Raw genomic sequence first — 19,902 nt, forward strand, 5'->3', positions numbered from 1 at the left:
ATGGTGTACTATAAAATATCACATGTGGATGGTCGGATTACGCATCCCGAGCAACGAATTGCCAGTGATATACCGAGATTCTCCTCGGAGTTGAGCGAACTTATTCAGGATGATTTGACGGCGGTTACTGATGGAATTTTGTATGCATGGCGTCTGTGTTCATATGCTAGTCCAAAATACATCTTCTGGATACTGGTGATTCTTGTTTAATCTTCTACGTTGAGCCATTTATGCTACTTTTCCTTATATCCATTCACAATACAGTTCTTTCGATCTGCTGTTTATGTTCTAACCTCGAAAATTGTTGTGTAGGCATATGTACTAGGAGCCGGTACTGCGATAAGGAACTTTTCTCCTTCTTTCGGGAAATTGATGTCCAAAGAGCAGCAGTTGGAAGGGGAGTACCGGCAACTTCACTCACGCTTGAGGACTCATTCGGAAAGCATAGCATTCTATGGTGGGGAAACCAGGGAAGAATCTCATATACAACAAAAGTTCAAGAACCTTGTTAGCCATATGAGTGTCGTGCTTCATGATCACTGGTGGTTTGGCATGATCCAAGATTTCCTGCTGAAGTATCTTGGTGCCACAGTCGCTGTTATTCTGATTATAGAACCGTTCTTCTCCGGTCATCTAAGACCTGATGACTCGACACTAGGCAGAGCCGAGATGCTAAGCAATATAAGATATCACACCAGTGTCATTATTTCTCTCTTTCAGGCGTTGGGAACGCTTTCTATAAGTTCCAGGCGGCTCAGCCGACTCAGGTAATTCTTTATGTTAGATCTCTTGCCAGACGCTGAGATGGTAAACGATTGTGTAGCTGTTTCTTTCTTGTTTAAGAGAAAAGAGTATGAGTTCAGTTGGTAGTCCCTAAGGAATATTGACAAAGGATGAAAAAGATCTCTACTTCAAAAAAAAAAGTTTGGGCGTTTGATTTTGCGGTATTGGTGAAATCATATACAGAGGAGAGAGGATTAACTAAACTTACTTTTACACCCATCAGTAGTGGTGGCTATGCTTTCTAATTATGGAAATGTATTTACTTCCAACAGTGGTTATGCTGACCGAATCCATGAGTTGATGGCTGTCTCGAGAGAACTCAGTGGCGATGATAAAGTGTCTTTCCAGAGGAATAGAAGCAGAAATTACCTAAGTGAAGCTAACTATGTTGAGTTTTCCGGTGTCAAGGTAGCTGGAACACATATTCACGTTACTGGTAATCCTTTTCCAAAATGTTGTGTTCTTAATGACACTTAATGCACTTCAGGTTGTAACTCCAACGGGAAATGTTTTGGTGGAGGATCTAACCCTTCGAGTTGAGCAAGGGTCTAATCTTCTGATTACAGGTGAACCCTATATATCTAGGAGTGAAAATAGCATTACTTTCCGTTTCCATGGCCTATCAATTATTCTCAGTACAAAAATAACTTGCAAGAATATGCTGCTACTATATTGTTCTATGAGCCTTGAGACGAGTAGAAAAGATGAAATATTTAGTACCCTTGTTGTTCTTATGAAGGAAATAAAAAATGGGATTGTGAATTTGAATTACCATTCTGGAGAAGCAATTATTCTTGCACTTTGGAAGGGATGGCATTATAGCCTTTGCCAAAATTAGATTTGCTATTCCTAGTTATAGACGATTCATTCATGTTCAGTCCAACAACGAAGGTTTTAGTGATGTTGTGTCTACGCATCATTTTAGGTTCCTGGTTTTCAAATTGTTGTTATTTTCACTAATGCTATCTTGGCTTGTCGATTTGATTATTATTCTCCCATTTCATAGTTTATTAATCAATATGTACCGTAGGTCCTAATGGAAGTGGCAAGAGTTCCCTTTTCCGAGTATTAGGAGGCCTATGGCCCCTGGTGTCTGGGCATATTGTGAAGCCAGGAGTTGGTTCTGATCTTAACAAGGAGATCTTCTACGTCCCTCAGCGGCCCTATATGGCAGTAGGAACACTTCGTGACCAGTTAATATATCCTCTTACTTCTGATCAAGAGTCTGTACCGCTCACTGAAACGGGGATGGTGGAGCTATTGAAAAATGTTGGTATCCTAGTTTTCTCTAATTCTCTAGGAGAATGGTTTGTGTGTCTTGCTTATTTCTGTGACTGCTGCTTGTAGGTCGACCTAGAATACTTATTGGATCGATACCAACCAGACAGAGAGGTTAACTGGGGTGACGAATTATCTCTTGGAGAGCAACAGAGATTAGGAATGGCCAGACTGTTCTATCACAAACCCAAATTTGCAATTCTTGATGAATGCACAAGTGCTGTGACAACTGACATGGAAGAACGTTTTGCTGCTAAGGTTCGAGCTATGGGAACTTCTTGCATAACAATATCCCATCGTCCAGCCCTTGTTGCATTCCATGATGTTATTCTTTCATTAGACGGAGAAGGTGGATGGAACGTTTACTACAAGAGGTTGGAATTGTTACTTTACCATGTTTCTGAGGATTATCAAAGTTTTTTGCATTTATTATTTAAAATGACTAAACTTTCAGGGACGACTCTGTACTTCTGACGGACGCTGGAGATGATTCAGTGCAAATTTCAGATACAAATCGGCAAAATGATGCGATGGTTGTTCAACGAGCTTTTGCTGCCGCTAGAAAGGTCTTCAGAAGCTCATGAATATATTTTTTTTAATCTTCGTTGAGGGGTACTGGTGGTTATAACCTTGTTACTTGGTGCCATGCAGGAATCTGCATCAAAGGCTCAGTCGTACTTGACGCAGTTAATCGAAAAGTCACCAGTTGTTGATAAAAGTGTTGTGTTGCCTCGTTTTCCTCAACCTCGAACATCCCCAAGGGCGTTGCCATTAAGAGTAGCTGCAATGTTGAACACATTGGTGAGCTTGAGTTATTACTGTGAATTTTATCAAAATCACTTGTACCAACTTTTGTTACCCTAGAAAAAAAACACATGCATGTCAGTGCATTTCAGTAGCTTCCTTGGAAGCCCCTGTTCTACTTGGTTTATTCGTCCACATTGATGCTAAAAGTATCTGACCACTTCATTGTTACGTTTCAGATACCCACTCTATTTGACAAACAAGGAGCACAACTTCTTTTGGTTGCTTGCCTTGTCGTCTCAAGAACACTGATCTCTGACCGAATAGCATCGTTGAATGGTAAAGATACTCCGATCTTTTACCTGATTAGTTTTATTGATAGGGCTCCTTTTTCTAACGACCGCTTATGATCTTTCAGGGACCACTGTTAAATATGTCTTGGAGCAAGATAAGGCAGCCTTTGTTCGTTTGATTGGTTTGAGTGTTCTCCAAAGTGGTGCATCTTCTGTCATTGCTCCTTCATTAAAGTAATGTTTCCTTTTTATGCATGTTTATAACCTCATTGTGATTTTCTCTTGCGTTTTTGTTTTATGAAGTTAGTTTTTGTTTGATTATTAGTTACAGTTAAGGCACCTCTTACTTATGTGGTTTCACCTAACCTTTTTTTGTTACACGTTCTTCAGGCATCTAACGCAAAGGCTAGCTCTAGGTTGGAGGATTCGCTTGACTCAACATCTGCTACGGAATTACTTGAGAAATAATGCGTTTTACAAGGTCAGTTCAAATCTATAACGTTCAAAGATACTATGCTAACATGTTTTATGCATTTCTGAATTATGACTATGAACTTGAGTTATCCAGTTCAACTTGACTTTAAGGCTAAAAGAAAGTTCCTTACACATGTAAGAATTATACTGAGATTACCAACCTGAAATGGATATCCATTTGTGGCTGTTCTATGATTCATAGAGGCTGTTTATTGTTCTTTGATGTTGCAAATTTAGAGACACTAAAGATCTCATTGGATTCATATCTTCTTTTCAGGTCTTCCACATGTCAGGCAATAGTATTGATGCGGACCAAAGACTCACTCGTGACCTGGAAAAATTAACCCATGACTTGTCTGGACTTCTTACTGGAATGGTAAAGCCATCGGTTGACATTCTTTGGTAAGTACATTTTGTTGGATTGTTTTCCTGATATTTGTTTCATGCTTGTTAATTGGTTTGAAATATAAATAACGCCAAAAAAAAATTGAATTGAAGGTTTACCTGGAGGATGAAGCTATTGACTGGACAGAGAGGAGTTGCCATACTTTACACGTATATGTTACTTGGTCTGGGTTTTCTGAGACGTGTTGCTCCAGATTTTGGTGATCTAGCTGGTGAAGAACAGCAACTCGAGGGGAAGTTTAGGTAAGTTTTTAATTACGTTTCTTCCACTTTGCAGATGATTGCGTTATAGCGTCTAGCTGGACCAACTTCTTCCTGGTAATGTAGGTTTATGCACGAGAGGCTGAACACGCATGCTGAATCCATTGCATTCTTTGGAGGTGGAGCTCGAGAAAAAGCTGTAAGTGTCGTCACTTCCGAAGCTATAATCGTTGGATTTTGGTCTCTATCTACTTGTGATGCACAGCTACGAGAAGTGAAAGCCAATAGTGATTCTCAGTTTTTATGTGATGATGGCCTTTTCATGCTAAATGCGTAGAGCTTTAACACGTCTTATAGGTGAATCTGCCCTTATGTTTGTTTGTTTCATGGAGCAGATGGTTGACACAAAATTCAGGGCACTACTGGACCACTCTCTCATGCTCCTGAAGAAGAAATGGGTGTATGGCATACTTGATGATTTCGTGACAAAGCAGCTTCCCAATAATGTGACTTGGGGATTGAGTTTGTTGTATGCCCTAGAACACAAGGGAGACAGAGCACTTGTCTCCACTCAAGGTGAAGATCCGTCATTCTTTTCAACGCGAGCCAATTAATTTTGCAAAATTCTCTCTATATAACGCTTTCTTGCATGATGTCTTTGATACCAGGTGAATTGGCACATGCATTGCGGTATCTAGCTTCCGTTGTCTCTCAAAGCTTTATGGCGTTTGGTGATATTCTTGAACTACACAAGAAGTTCCTTGAGCTCTCCGGTGGTATTAACAGAATTTTTGAGCTGGATGAGTTTTTGGATGCTTCTCAGTCAGGTACTAAGAGCATATATATATATATATATATTTCACACTTCTTATTATTAGAGGCATGGACATATGCTAAAGAGAACGTGCGTTGATCATATTCGTTTTGTGCTACTGTTTCCAGGTGTTACCTCAGATAATCACAGAAGCCGTTTGGATTCTCAAGATCGAATTTCCTTTTCAGAGGTGGATATCATTACCCCTGCTCAGAAATTGATGGCTAGCAAGTTGTCATGCGAAATAGTTTCGGGGAAAAGCCTACTCGTCACAGGTTAGTGAATTAGTCTTTTATCATTGAACTTATTGCATGAGTCCCAGAGCTAACACTAGCAAAAAAATCTCAGGTCCAAACGGTAGTGGAAAGACTTCCGTATTTAGAGTCCTTAGAGATATATGGCCCACTGTATGTGGAAGACTTTTCAAACCATCATTGGATATCAAAGAGCTTGGGTCAGGGAATGGCATATTTTTTGTCCCTCAGCGACCTTATACATGTTTAGGGACGCTGAGAGATCAGATTATATACCCTCTATCTAAAGAAGAAGCAGAGAAAAGGGCAGCAAAGTTGTACACCAATGGTAAGTCCAAAAGATCAGTTTGATTCTCAAATGAATACTCTCCGCTACACAAGTAATAACTGATCTGTAGAGACACTTATCTCTTACTACTAGAAGTATAAGTTATTTGATGATCTTCCCATTTCTCATGATTTAATGCTGTTAAGTAACAGGAGATAGCTCAGCTGAAGCTGGAAGCATTCTGGACGTTCATTTGAAAACCATCCTGGAGAATGTTCGGTTAGTTTATCTCTTGGAAAGAGATGAAAGTGGTTGGGATGCTACTACCAACTGGGAAGACATACTATCTCTTGGAGAGCAACAGAGGCTAGGCATGGTAAAATCTCTTGTAGACACAAACAGACATTTACAGCTTTTTTTTTTGAGGTTTTACCGCAATACATATAGTTTTATGGCTCACGGTGAATAATCTGAGTTTTTGTATTGTAGGCACGTTTATTCTTTCACAGACCGAAGTTTGGAATCCTTGATGAATGCACCAAGTAAAATGATCAGAGTCTTCTTCTACTAATGAAGTTTGCAATCTATCTTTTTTCCACTTATATCATTGCTCTTTTGGGTTTTGCAGTGCAACGAGTGTTGATGTTGAGGAACAGCTCTACAGGGTTGCAAAAGACATGGGAGTTACTTTCATAACCTCATCCCAAGTAAGTTTTTACCCCCCTTCATTCATTACCATGAAACCACATGACCATAATCTCATTACTCGTTTCTCACAATCGTCAGCGTCCGGCTTTGATCCCGTTCCACTCCTTGGAGCTAAGGCTGATCGATGGAGAAGGAAACTGGGAGCTACGTTCTATCGAGCAGACAACAGAGTAGACTCAGCAAGACTCTTAGTTTTAAAAACAATAATAAAACCAAAGCTATTAGAACTTATACCCCCCACAGATTATATGGTATGTAGTTTTCTCGATTCTTTCTCCTCAGAAGAGAACGCTTCCATGTTTACTGATTTCGTTTGATTTGGAGGAAATAGAATGTAATTAATTGATTTACGTTCTTTCCCTAAAAAATATGATTCAATCAATATGTTATGATTAAGAGTAATAATAGGAAAATCAGACTTGGAGGCCAAGGGTTTATATATTTAATTTAACGTATGGAGTAAAAAAAGAAGCAGCAGCAGCAGCCATGTCTCATCTTCTCAGGCGGCTCAAGCTATCTCTCCGAGTAGGCCACCTCACCGCTTCTTCTCGATACTTCTCTAATTGCATCATCAAAGTAATACCTTGTGGAACTACTCTAAGAGATGGTGACGTTGGACATCTAGCTATCTACAGCTATGTTGATAAAGTGATCGACTGCACACAAAAGAAGGTGCCTATGGAGTTAGTAAAGGGGATCGGAACCATAGGAGCATCCCACGGCTGGGTAGCGACTCTGAAAAATGGGATCGTGTGTCTTCAAGATGACTTCGATCCCTATGCATCGAATACTGACCCAAAACGCATTCCCCTGCCTCCACTTGTAACTCTGCCTCATTGCCAAACCCAAATCGTAACCAACATAGCAATGTCCTCTTCTTCCCCAGACGATGAAGACTGCATCCTTGCTGTAAAGTTCTTGGGACCTCAGCTAAGCTTGTGCAGGCCTGCTCAGAGAGATTGCAAGTGGAGCAACATCAGAATCTCAGACCCCAGCTTCTTCTCCTCACATGTAATGTACTCCAAGAGAAATGGCATGTTCTCCATGCCCGCTGCTGGAGGAAACTACACAGCATCGTGTGATCTTGGGAGACACGTGAACGAACCAAAGATTCAGATGCTGTCGTACCCGGAAGAACGCGTGTTTGAAGACCTGAATCTGAGCACGGGTGAGTTTTTTGACAAGGAGTTTCTGAGAAAAATCGACTGGAAGTTCACGGACTGGTCTTGCAGGATGGAGCACTACTTGATGGAGTCGTCATCACACACAAGTGAGACTTTTCTGGTGAAATGGTCTAAAGATATCAACCCCCTAGACGGGAAAACTGAATTGGACATGTTCCTTGTGTTGAGAATAGACGAGGAAGGAAACGCTGTGTATACTAAAGACTTTGGAGGTGAGTGCATTTTCATCTCTAAGGCTGAATCTTTTTGTCTCCCGGCAGCTTGTTTACGTGACAAGAGACCAAACTGCATCTATCACTTAAGCAACTCGAGCTTTGGAATAAATTGCATGGACGATAATGAGAAAGAAAGAGGTGGAGAGTTTACTTTCCCAGTCCCCTTTTGGTTCCCACCAAAGCTAGACTCCAAAGGTAAACGTATCCTTTCTTCAGGTTTTCAATATCAAAGGTAATGAAATTATGCTGTTTCATTTGATTTCTTTCTCTTTGGCCTTTGTTGTTTTTTTTGAATCTATAGCTGTTGTTTTAAATATATACCTAGCGCTGGTCGCAAAGAATATCCCTCGAGAAGTATTTATCATTATCTTCCCCTTCATTGGTCAATATACTTATCTTGTTACTGTGATCTTAATGACTAATTTTTATTAGAAAGTTTTACCAAAAACACCAACAACAACGCACCAGTCAAATACCCAAGCTTCACTGATGCTGGTGTCAAAACATACCGCCATTGGTAAAAGCTAACGATTACGATTACGTAGTTCAGATTCAGTATCATCATGATAAAAGCATTCTAATGAGTAAACTCCTTTTTTGGCGATTCACATGTGTTTCCTCTTCTTGTTAAGGAGGAGTCTGCATTTCCCTTAAAAGAAGACCGTGTCATTGATCATTCACTAGCTAGTGAGTTCTTTTTGTAGTTTGCATATCTTTAGTGGAAACAACCCACAGCCTTTGACTCTGCCTTGAGATTAGGACTCTCTTAGAATTGAACATGCCCATATTATTTGGTTGCATTTGATCGTTATACTTCATTACTCTTTTTTAGAGCACTATGTATGAGTTAATAAGTCGATAGAAATTCATGTTTTGATGCATTTTGTGTGTGTGTGTGTGTGTGTTATGATAACGTGTGCCAAGTCCTCAAAACTCTACCATTTTGTTTACCATTTTATTTTCTTTTACCTTGGCCAATATGAGTTCACCTGGTACTAGCAGTTTTATCGGTGGAAATTCCCAACCATCAAATTATTTAGTTGATTGGATTTCAATTGACTGTCTACGGCTCCGTTATGTATATATGCTCGGAGTAAAAGTTTTGTATAAATGTATTACCATGCTATTAAATATTTTGATCCAAGTTATTTTCTTTCTAAGAGTTGGAATATAATAATTCGGTTGAAACGTAATGATTGTACATTACAAGTCTGTAATGTATTGTATGTTCCAAAATAGATTCCATTCTTTTAATTTTTCCATGGGAGTCGGTAACTATTCATAACTATTACCTTGACACAAAAAAGAGTTTGATCCAATGTTTTATTTATGTTTTAGTTGATCCTGATTCAACATTAAAATTATATTGATTCTTTCCTAATAACCAAATATTTTTATCTGTAAATACTGCATATATTTTATTTCATTAATATATCGATTTTCTTTCCTATGAATTCTAGTCTAACTAAGAATACTAGTTCTTACTGTTCATATGTTATGCTATGAATATACCACACCAATTATTTTTGTATAGATGACGAGAAAATTTTATTGATACATAGCCAATTCTAATAGACTTATTTGATTTTCTATTTCTTTCTTTTGCCGCATAAGAGGAGAAAGAAAAACTATTTAGATTAATACACTGTTAATAATACATAAGAGGACCTCACTTTCCAAGACAACTCGTTTAATAATATAGACTAGATTATGACTATTACCTTAATAATATAGACTAGATATAGACTAGATATAGACTTAAAAGGACGGGTTTATTTTTTGTTTTATATTTTTTAGAAATTTAATTTTTATATTTGTGTTATTTAATCGTATTTGTGTTTTTTGGTATTATATTTCTTTTAAATAATTAATAAGATATTTTAATAATTGTATTAAAATATTTGGACCAAACCTATATCATCAATAGATCATGTTCCTGCTAGTATTAATAGATGATACTATTTTGATTATGTTTAACATATACTTAAATTTAGTTGTAATTAAAGGCATCATATTTCTATTTTACTTTAGGCGTCTGAAGAATCCGGATTGACACTGATTGGAGCAAATTCACCTTTATAATGGAGTTTCTATATTTTAGAGGAAAATATAGAGATAAAAATAGAGATGAGTTGGAGATAGTCTAAGTAACAATTCTCTCGGAACCTCAACCTTTCTAATCTTCTCAAATTCATCTCTCTAACCTGTAAAAAAAATTATTCTGAAAACCGTCACCTACAGAAAAAAAAGCTCATCCTTTACCGAAAAAAACATCTCTAGTAATATGTCGATCAAAAGGCCAGCCCAAGTAATGATATCTATAATATGAGCTCCATTGAGCCTATCCACGTAGGATGTAAAAATTATCCAATCATGTTTTAAAGTTTTGCCACGTAATCAAGTAATTTCGGATGTTGGACTTAAATTTTTTAACGAGCAGGCATGTTAATCTGAATGGCCCAGGAAACCCATTTCACTTAAATGACCTCATTCTTCACCGACGCGAGATCCCCTTTTTCTCATTTTATCCAAACCTTAATTTTGCTACAACGATTTGTGAACCCTTTGCTCTTCCTCTTCTTCGTTTCCGTTCATGAATCTGATTCACGATCAATCAATACACTCTCCACTTCTTTCTCGCTTTAATCTCATTAGTGGAATCTTTTCGCTTTTCTCACTCTGAGTTTCTATATAAAACTCTTACTCGGAGTTTTATCTCGATCAAAAGTGGTTGTATCTTCTCAATAGTATATTGCGAAGAGTTCATACGGCGAATCGACGTTTCCGGTGATCCTAACTCGAAGAAACCAAAAGGCGTCGAGGCAGTCTCCTCTCCCGGACCGATCAAACCCATCGGCAAAAGCGGTGTTGTGTTTCTTCGGGCCTCACGATCGGCGATCCCAACTCGAAAAAAGTAAAAGGCGAAGAGGCGGTCTCCTCTTCCACTCCGAACCAATCGGCAAAACCGGTGTCTCTTCCGGACTCTCCATCGGCGATCCCCACTCGAAGAAACCCAATGGTAAGTGAACCCGAATCGTTTGTCATTATTACATTATAAAGTTTCCAAGCTTCGTTTCAACCAATAATTTTTGAACTGAAGCAGACCCACCGATATGTAGTGTTCTTAGAGTAAGGAACTTCGAGATTCGAGTTTGATTCTGTCTCGAATGAGATAATACATATTCTATCTAAATTTGATGAAATTTCAAATTTTTTTTAAAAAAAATTTGGCCTTGCAGAGTCGTAGGAAGAAAGGGATGAATCGACCGTGACTGTTAATTGAGATACTATAAGTTACAATTTTGTGAGTAAAAATGTGGTTGCCTACTTTGAGCTCAGGCTCAATTGAGGGAGTGAAGAGAATAGGGGAGATGTCGTTACACAGGTTCATCTCAGTGTCTATGATATAACGCATGTGAACGACCTCTGTTGGTCTGGCATAATTCCATTCTGGAATATACTGTATGTTTATTCTCTTTCTCTCTTATATAACTTTGTTATTTGATGAAAACCATTTTTATGAGTCTGTATATCATGGACCATTTTTATTTATTTAGAGTTTTAACACTGTTTATCAACTTCATAGGAGCTCATGATCTTAAATTAAATTATTCAGGGGAGGAAGCCACTTGAAAGCCAAATTTATTTAGTTGGTCTGTCGTTGTTAGCTGAAACGAAGAATCAAAGCCGTCAGTTGGGTAGGTCTTTGTTTCTGATATCTTGGTCTTTGTTTCTGATATCTATGATCATTTGTATTCGGTAGCTACGTTGATGGAATGAGTGATTAGAGAATGATTTGTATTCTTTAGCCCTTCAAGTCTCTAAAAGGTCGAAGCTTCCCATGCATCAAGATAAAAGATTAAATCAAAGATCAAATTTTGTTTGGTATATATTACTTTCCATCCTGTCTGAATGAAATAAAGAAAGAATAATATGTGTAACCTATTCTATTTCCATCTTCGTTTTTTCACAGGATCTGGCGATGCCCATTATCTGTTTCATTAGATTCTGAATTTTGGTAGGTTTGAGTCGGAGAAGGAAGCCAAGAAAGAAGTTTTCACGAAGTATCGACTCCAGTGGAGTGGAGTTCTTGATACTCTCACCAAAGGTGTAGTTTCTTTTTCTGTATCCCACCATTACTTAACCTTTTGCGACAATTATGATTTTTTTAACATGATCTGTTCTGAATAATAATAACCTTTGTATGAGCTTTATGACAAGCCTCCTCTGCTTTTTAAGTTTTGGAAAAGAGTTTTGTTTAGAGCTATAATGTAGTGAATACTATGATGTAGAGAAATAATCTTCAAACCCAGTTTTTCTGAACCAAGTGATACATTTTCTGAACCAAATCCTAATATGAATTAAGTCAACATATATAATTTAATCATGTTCTTTAGAAAGTAGTTGAGAATTTTGCTTAGGTCTTGAAATAAGATTACTGTTCTTAAAGATTTCGGTAAAATCTTGCCTTGCTACTATATGATCCTTTGGTTTTAGTTGTTGGAAATTTCACGTCTCGAGAATTTTGGTTAAGATCCTCCTTTGGTTTTCCTTCAGATTCATTCAGCAAATGCTTGGAGGTTATTCAGTCCCTGATTATGAGAAGCTTCAAGTGGAGAAGTTTTATTTTCAAATAAAGTACAATGAGTTTCTGCGTAAACATCAGGAAACGTTTCGCTTCCTAACTCCCTTCATTGCTTCCCAACATATTTTTAAATTTGTTATTGGATTCCAGAAACGTTAAGAGAGGTCTTGCTTCCATAGACATATTTATTCCGAATAGCACTTTGTTTCTCTCTACGCATTTAAGAATGAAAAATTAAAAATTGACCTATTCCCAGTTTAAAGGCATGACAACATTATTCATTTGCTCTCTTTCATCAATCTTAAATAGGCAATGTTTCATTTTTGAGCTTTTATGTGGTTCAGGCTACTGATCAATAAGAATAACGTTACTCCAGAATTTTCATTGGCGTTTTTCTATTTTTCTTTCCTTCCATTTTAGATTAGTTTTCAGTGATATATTGATTTGTACACTACTTTTTCTTATAGTGAGTTAGCAAATGGATGCTTCAAAGTTGAAATAAAAGCTTATTTGCTAAACCATCATGCAAATTATATTAGACCAGAATTAACTATAATAATTTAACATGATAAAAAAACTGCGAAGAACGTTTAAATAATGATAAAATCACTTAAAACAAATAATTACTTTAAACCTAAAATATAAGACACCACTATATAATAATAATTGTATTTTCATATTTTAATCCATGCTGCTGTTATAAACTACTAATCTTTTTTAGTTCAAGTGTTATAAACTACTATTTTTTCAGGTCAATAGAAAACCATTATAAAGTACTATTTTTTTCCCTGGAAGTTGTTGATAGAGCTCCATATTTTTTTTAGAAAAGACCATTAATATTTGTTTTTGACTAAGGAAATTTGAGGAAACCCTTAAAGGAGACAAACTAATACCACATTAAACAATAACGGCCAACAAATGTTTAAAAAATTATGTTCACAAAAAATAAAGAAATATTAAAAATCAAAATTGTGTATAAAGTTTAACAAAACAAATATTTAATACTCAAATTAAGAAAAAAAATAATTGTCTAAATCACTAAATATTGTTAGTTTAAATTAAAATAGTAAGGCTATATCGAACTAGAAATCATTTATATTTTCAATTTGTGATATTAGTACGATTATAGATTTTTTTACTGGGAATGAAAAAATAATAAGAAAATAATGTTTTGGATCATAGGTTTGGATTGAAAATATATTCGAAATTCCCCTAATTGGTATATAAATATTCATTTTTATAACACCGTAATAACCTGATTGTATTTTTTAAATAGTAATTTTTAAGCCAACTAATATATAATAATAAAATTTAAATAAATTGTGAATATGTTCTGATAATATTTTGATTATAATTTACACTGTGTTTTAATCCAGAATAATATTTTAATTATAGCTTGATTGTAAGATATTTTTGTTTATAACTAAACAAACAATATAGTAATATTAATTGCTGACAAAAAAAATATGGTAATAATAATAATTTCATAGAATTTTCAGTGTATTTGACACATACAACATTTTAAAAGTAATTTTATTTAAATTAATGAGTATCTAAATTAGCTTTACTTATAATAATTGTAAAAAATATATTATAATCGTTAGAAATATATTATTTAAATTAGCTTTACTTATAATAATTGTAAAAAATATATTATAATCGTTAGAAAATATATTATAAAAGATTAAATAAAATATAAATAAAAACATCAATATGGTATAAATAATACATATAACAAAGAAATATGCGATGTGGAGATTAATAATATATTTTTTTAACAACCTAAATATGTAACAGAAGATATTTTGGATAATAACTAAGGTCTCACAAATTCTTTACTCATTTCACATTTTCTCACCATCCCAAATATATTTTAAATAGAAAAAATTGTCAGTTTTACTCATTTCTAATTTAATTTACTATTTATATTCTTATTACATATAAGTAATATATTGTAATATAGATATTAAATACAACATTTTCTAAGTGAACCCACACAACTTGATACTTGAATTTATTTAGTTTTTTAAAAAACTTTATCATTAGATTTTTTTTTTAAGTATTTGATCCTAAATGACCCCAACATTAAATACATAATGTTCATAAAAAAAGAATCAATATAGTGTATGTGAACATCAAATATTTTCCGCGCGTAGCGCGAACATCGGATCTAGTAAGAATAATGATTGTTATTTAAACTCTAAGATACGACAAATAGTGATTGTTATCATTGTATAAGTAATGGGCTTCAAAAATACCTAAAAGTGAAGGTCAGCCTGAGTAATGACACTCTCTGGTAGGTGCAGAATATTTAGGAAAACCCCGAGTTAAGCGTGTTAATTTAATTAGGCGTGATAACTAAGTTATAAAACGATTGTGTTTTGTGTTTAGATCAGTGGCATATATATGTAATTATTGAAGAGAACTGAGGGTTATTTTTTTTTGTATTTCAGTTTTAATAGATTAGATTGTACACGATGGTGTGTACTATGTGGGTGTGACGGAAGTTTTTTCATCATTATCCAGTCGTTTTCTTGGTTATATCTCTTAAACATAGCTAATAGCTAGTTGCTTCAGTGGTCACTTGGTTTCCTGATCTTCAAGTGTTTAAGAAGTCATTTATTTACTGTTTTTCCTCACATGATGATTTGCTCAGGTTACAAGTTGACACTTGAAAGACATGACTAGTAGTGGCATATTTACTAAAATAGGTTTCAAAGCAAAGAGAGCTGAGCGAAAACTTGCTAACCAAGGTAGAATTAGAGAGCAAAGAAGCAGATATCAAGTGCTAGGATGGAAGAGATAAGTGGTCATGACATCCTTGGTCCTCCACCTGAGCCTGCACGGCTGCACCAAGGAACCTACGTACGTGTTAAAGTTTCCGATGTAAGTACATAAATCTTCTTGACATTGCTTACAAGGAAGTTTAGTAACTGGATATGAATGTAAATACTAATTGCATTGCAATTTTCTCAACTGATTTTGTATTTCATAATTTCCCCATCACCCTACAGGAGGACAAATCAGCATACTCTTTATTGAAGAAACTCAAAGTGAATTCCAACAGCCCATTTTTCAAAGTTGCTACCCAGCCATGAGAGATGGGAATTTCAAAAGATGAGTTGTATGTCTTCAAGATGACTATTTTGAGGTTTTGGAATAAAACTCAATTTTATGTTTTTATAGAAAATTCATTTGGAAAAACTAATTTTGGGAAGGTTTTGCAGAAAACTCTGGGTTCGGCGAAAATTTCTATTTTACAGTTCTAGCAGAAAAATGTTTTTTTTTTTGCGGTTTTAGTGAAAGAGTGGATTTCTGGATAAAAATTCAGTTTTTGTGATTTTGGGTGGTAAAATTTGTTTTGTGATTTTCGCAGAAAACACAATTTTATGGTTTCAACATGAAAAAAATCTTTTTTGTTGGGTTTTGCAAAGCATAATTGGATTACATGAAGATAAATGTGAGTGAAGAAGATGAAGCGGGATTTGAATAGTTCTTATTTTTTAAACTCTCAGTTTTTTTTAATGGTATTTTAGATAAACTATTATTAATGGTGCAATTAATCTCAGTTTTTTCCCCTCTAATTTTCAACAAAGCGAAATCTATTTGACCCAATGCAAATGTAAGTAATCTTGTATCGCAAGTTATTTGGTTAGTTTCTCGATTTTTTCTTCCCGGTCCAAGGAGCAGAAGATATTTAAGTGTAATAAGTTATTTCCCTAAAAATATTATACAATTTATATACAGATATTTAAATGGAAGAAAGTGGATATTCACATTGATTTTATGTTCAAATCATCGCCTTTACCTAAAAAAAAAAGAAAAAGAGAAGAAACAGCCATGTCTCATCTTCTCAGGAGGCTCAAGCTATCCCTCCGAGTAAGTTACTTCCATCTTCTCTTTGTCTAGTCACATGGCTGTCTTTTTTACTTTTTTTTTGCTTTCGTATGTTTGGTTTATGTACAAACTATCATTTGGCAGAGAAACCTCACCACTTCTTCTAGGCGCTCGCCAATCTATTATTATGTCAAGGGTGCTGAATCATGGGGACCAGTATCTGGCGAAACTATCTTGATTCCTTCTCTTAAGGTGCCTATGGAGATACTAAAGGAGATAGGAATGATAGGAGCATCCCATGGTTGGGTAGCAACTATGAAAAACGGAGTCGTGTGTCTTCAAGATGACCTACATCTCCTCCATGCACCTCCGGATACAAAACCAAAACACATCCCCCTGCCTCCTCTTGTAACTCTGCCTCATTGCCAAACCCAAGTGGTAACCAACGTAGCTATGTCATCTCCTTCTCCAGAGGATGAAGACTGCATCCTTGCTGTCAAGTTCTTGGGACCTCAGCTAAGCTTGTGCAGACCTGCTCAGAAAGATTGCAAGTGGAGCGACATCGGAATCACAGACCCCAGCTTCTTCTCCTCCCATGTAATGTACTCAAAGAGAGATGAGATGTTCTCCATGCCTGCTTCTAGAGGCCACTACACGGGATCGTGGGATCTTGGGAGACACGTGAAGGAACCAAAGATTCAGATGCTGCGGCTTCGCATTGAAGATTCATTTCCGGAAATGACAGAGAAAGAGCGGCAGAGATTAGAGTCTTGTTGTACGAAGCAACACTACTTAGTGGAGTCGTTACTAGGGGCGGATCTAGAAAATAATATAATGTGTGGCACAATTAAAATTAATATATATAATATAACTAAAATATTAAATAATTTAGTGAAACGAAATTTCTTTTTAAAGTTACATTAGCCACTACAATTTTTCATCTTATTTTAAATGAACCATATATTTTTTTTCAATTTTTTTGATAATTACAACCTTTATTCAATTTTAGTTTCATTAATCTAGTTATTAGAATTAAACATAATAGAAATAATTGTTAGAATGAAATTAGAATAAATTATCGTATTTATTATGAAAATTTAGTATTAAAATTATAAAGAAATAAAGAATAGGTTTATGGAGCAAAAACAAAAGAAAAAGTATTGTATAAAATGGTAACAAAAGTGTGTAGAACATTAAGAAAACACAAAATAATTTTAGATAACCAAAAGAAAGAAAAAAGAAAAAAAATAGGAAAAAGAAAAATATTTAATTAAATAAACATAATTAAGAATGTGTAAAAAAGAAGAGTTGGGACGTTTTCATGGGGGTTTGAACTTCGGAGTAGCTGGGGAACATGAAACCACTAAGCCAACAAAGCTATACAGTTTTTCTGTACTTACAGACACAAAATTTTTTACATAATCAGTATGTGGCACATGCCACACCCCACTCCAAGGTGGGTCCGCCCCGTTACACACTGATGAGACTTTTATGGTGAAGTGGTACACAGAAAGTCGTCCCATTGCCAAGAATACTTTGGATTTATGGGACCATTTCCTTGTGTTGAGGATAGACAAGGAAGGAAATGCTGTTTACACCTAGGGATGTCAATTGGGCTGTCTGGACGGAAGTGGACATGTCCAGATGGACTTTTTTTTTTGGGCGTTTTTGGTTTTGATGTCCAAATAGGTCCATGTCCAAATAGTCCATGTCCAAATAGAACCATGTCCAAATAGTCCATGTCCAAATAGGACCATGCCCAGTTGGACTGTCCATGGAGTCCAGTTCGCCCACTTGATGTAAAAAAATATACAGATTCTAAATTTTATATATAACAACAGATATTTAGATTAAAACTACATGTTTGAGCTCGAGATCGAGAGAGATTGAGTCATGGAGAGCTTGAGATCGAGAGATATGAGATCGAGAGATAAGAGTGACGGCCAAATAAAAAAAATAATTTTTCCCCAATTAAAAACCCTAGACATTTTAATAATTTGGACGGCCCATGTCCATCTGGTCTTGTCCATTGGTCTTTGGGCTTATTTGGGCGTTGTCCAGTTGGACAACAAAATATTTTGGACGGATTTGGGCATGTCCATATTAGTCCATATTAATTTGGACATGGACGTACATGGACAGAGTGTCCAATTGACATCCCTTACTATATTTCAAAAGACTAATAATGGTGTCTCTCACTCTCAAAATCTATTTATGCTTTTAAAAGCTTCTTGTTGTGTTTTATTTTAATAAAAAAAAATATCTTATTTTTTTGTCTATGGATTTGAGTTTCTGTTCAATCAGTGATAAGAGTGTAAACGCAGATTTGCATGTGGGTTTGAGTTTTAGTTCGTTAAACTTAGGAGGAATTGTAAACTACAAAAAAAAAAGAGTATGATAGATACCATGGTCTTCTTTCAATGGAAGAGTATGTTTGGCGCTAGTATCAATGAAATATGTATGTAATCTTATTTAGGTTCCTTGAAGCTTGGATACTTGACTGGTGGGTTCTTAAAAACAAAACATCTAATTAATGTAATTCAACATACTGTACTACTGTATCATATCATTGTATACGCCATTCTTCAATCAAGATGTAACCATGATCAATATTGCTGGAATACTCCGACTATCCAAAGAATGTTTGTACAGATGATTCTTCAATCATCTCTACGTTCTCATCATCAAAGAAGAGCCAATGGTTATGGCGGCTTTTCACTAGGCTTTTACGTAATGACCATATATATGGTTTGGTCCACTTCCCACATGAACCATATGGTATATTTAAAAATAACAACTAGATTCCAAAAAATAACGAAGGCCAACAAAAGAAATCAAATGAAAGAGCATAACTTTATTACACTGGATACTGAATACCTGAAGAAAGGATACGTTTACCTTTGGAGTCTAGCTTTGGTGGGAACCAAAAAGGGCCTGGGAAAGCTAGGTCTCCACCCCTCTCTTTCCAAACATCATCCATGCATATTATTCCAAAGCTCGTGTTGCTTAAGTGATATATGCAGTTTGGTCTCTTGTCATGCAAACAAGATGCCGGGAGACAAAAAGATTCAGCCTTAGAGATAAAAATGCACTGACCTCCAAAGTCATTAGTATAGGCAGCGTTTCCTTCCTTGTCTATTCTCAACACAAGGAATAGGTCCAATTCACTTCTCCCGTCTTGTGGGTTGATATCTTTAGACCATTTAACCAGAAATGTCTCACCTGTGTGTGACGACTCCACCAAGTAGTGCTCCATCCTGCAAGACCAGTCTGTGTACTTCCACTCGAACTTTCTCAGAAACTCTTTGTCAAAAAACGTATCCGTGCTCTTTACATACAGGTCTTCAAACACGCGTTGTTTCGGGTACGATAGCATCTGAATCTTCGGTTCATTCATGTGTCTCCCGAGATTACACGATGCAGTGTAGTTTCCTCCAGAAGCGGGCATGGAGAACATGCCATCTCTCTTGGAGTACATTATATGTGAGGAGAAGAAGCTGGGGTCTGAGATTCTGATGTTGCTCCACTTGCAATCTCTATGAGCAGGCCTGCACAAGCTTAGCTGAGGTCCCAAGAACTTGACAGCCACGATGCAGTCTTCATCCTGTGGAGAAGAAGAGGACATTGCTACGTTGGTTACGATTTGGGTTTGGCAATGAGGCAGAGTTACAATAGGAGGCAGAGGAATGCGTTTTGGGTCAGTATTCGATGCATAGGAGTCGAAGTCATCTTGAAGACACACGACCCCATTTTTCAGAGTTGCTACCCAGCCGTGGGATGCTCCTATGGTTCCCATCCCCTTTGCTAACTCCATAGGCACCTTTTTTTGTGTGCAGTCGATCAAGTTATCAACATAGCT

General features: G+C 36.1%; 4 protein-coding genes and 1 long non-coding RNA gene across 6 annotated transcripts; 4 read left to right on the top strand and 1 right to left on the bottom strand.

Annotated features, from left to right (window-relative positions):
* Positions 1–6,568, top strand: LOC130498707 (ABC transporter D family member 1). Its single transcript, XM_056992264.1, has 22 exons — positions 1–195; positions 313–767; positions 1,056–1,191; positions 1,271–1,349; positions 1,814–2,052; positions 2,131–2,435; positions 2,516–2,627; positions 2,713–2,862; positions 3,045–3,144; positions 3,224–3,332; positions 3,489–3,579; positions 3,850–3,974; positions 4,071–4,220; positions 4,305–4,377; positions 4,574–4,754; positions 4,847–5,005; positions 5,121–5,267; positions 5,341–5,574; positions 5,727–5,890; positions 6,004–6,056; positions 6,143–6,221; positions 6,301–6,568. Exons 1-22 carry the CDS (start codon positions 1–3, stop codon positions 6,394–6,396), a joined length of 3,432 nt encoding a protein of 1,143 aa, XP_056848244.1. The 3' UTR covers positions 6,397–6,568.
* A 140-nt stretch (positions 6,569–6,708) lies between these two features.
* On the top strand, positions 6,709–8,142 carry LOC108819832 (uncharacterized). The gene is made up of 3 exons (XM_056992805.1): positions 6,709–7,618; positions 7,667–7,816; positions 8,054–8,142. The coding sequence occupies exons 1-3, from the start codon at positions 6,709–6,711 to the stop codon at positions 8,140–8,142; spliced, it is 1,149 nt and encodes a 382-aa protein (XP_056848785.1).
* Positions 8,143–10,115: 1,973 nt separating this feature from the next.
* Positions 10,116–12,455, top strand: LOC108822007 (uncharacterized). Of its 2 annotated transcripts, none has more exons than XR_001944681.2 (6): positions 10,116–10,640; positions 10,861–11,083; positions 11,238–11,319; positions 11,431–11,506; positions 11,595–11,729; positions 12,179–12,455. It is a non-coding gene; the product is annotated as an uncharacterized LOC108822007 (long non-coding RNA). The 2 variants fall into 2 exon arrangements; XR_008937639.1 differs by having other exon boundaries at positions 10,961–11,083.
* A 2,544-nt stretch (positions 12,456–14,999) lies between these two features.
* On the top strand, positions 15,000–17,645 carry LOC108819833 (uncharacterized). Its single transcript, XM_056992806.1, has 3 exons — positions 15,000–15,092; positions 16,188–16,818; positions 17,470–17,645. Exons 1-3 carry the CDS (start codon positions 15,000–15,002, stop codon positions 17,643–17,645), a joined length of 900 nt encoding a protein of 299 aa, XP_056848786.1.
* A 1,255-nt stretch (positions 17,646–18,900) lies between these two features.
* LOC108819834 (uncharacterized) lies at positions 18,901–19,857 on the bottom strand. The gene has a single exon (XM_018592862.1). It carries the CDS (start codon positions 19,855–19,857, stop codon positions 18,901–18,903), a length of 957 nt encoding a protein of 318 aa, XP_018448364.1.
* Positions 19,858–19,902: the final 45 nt, after the last annotated feature.

The sequence above is a fragment of the Raphanus sativus genome, chromosome 8 (assembly GCF_000801105.2).
Source record: "Raphanus sativus cultivar WK10039 chromosome 8, ASM80110v3, whole genome shotgun sequence".
In the NCBI taxonomy this organism is placed as follows: Eukaryota; Viridiplantae; Streptophyta; class Magnoliopsida; order Brassicales; family Brassicaceae; genus Raphanus; species Raphanus sativus.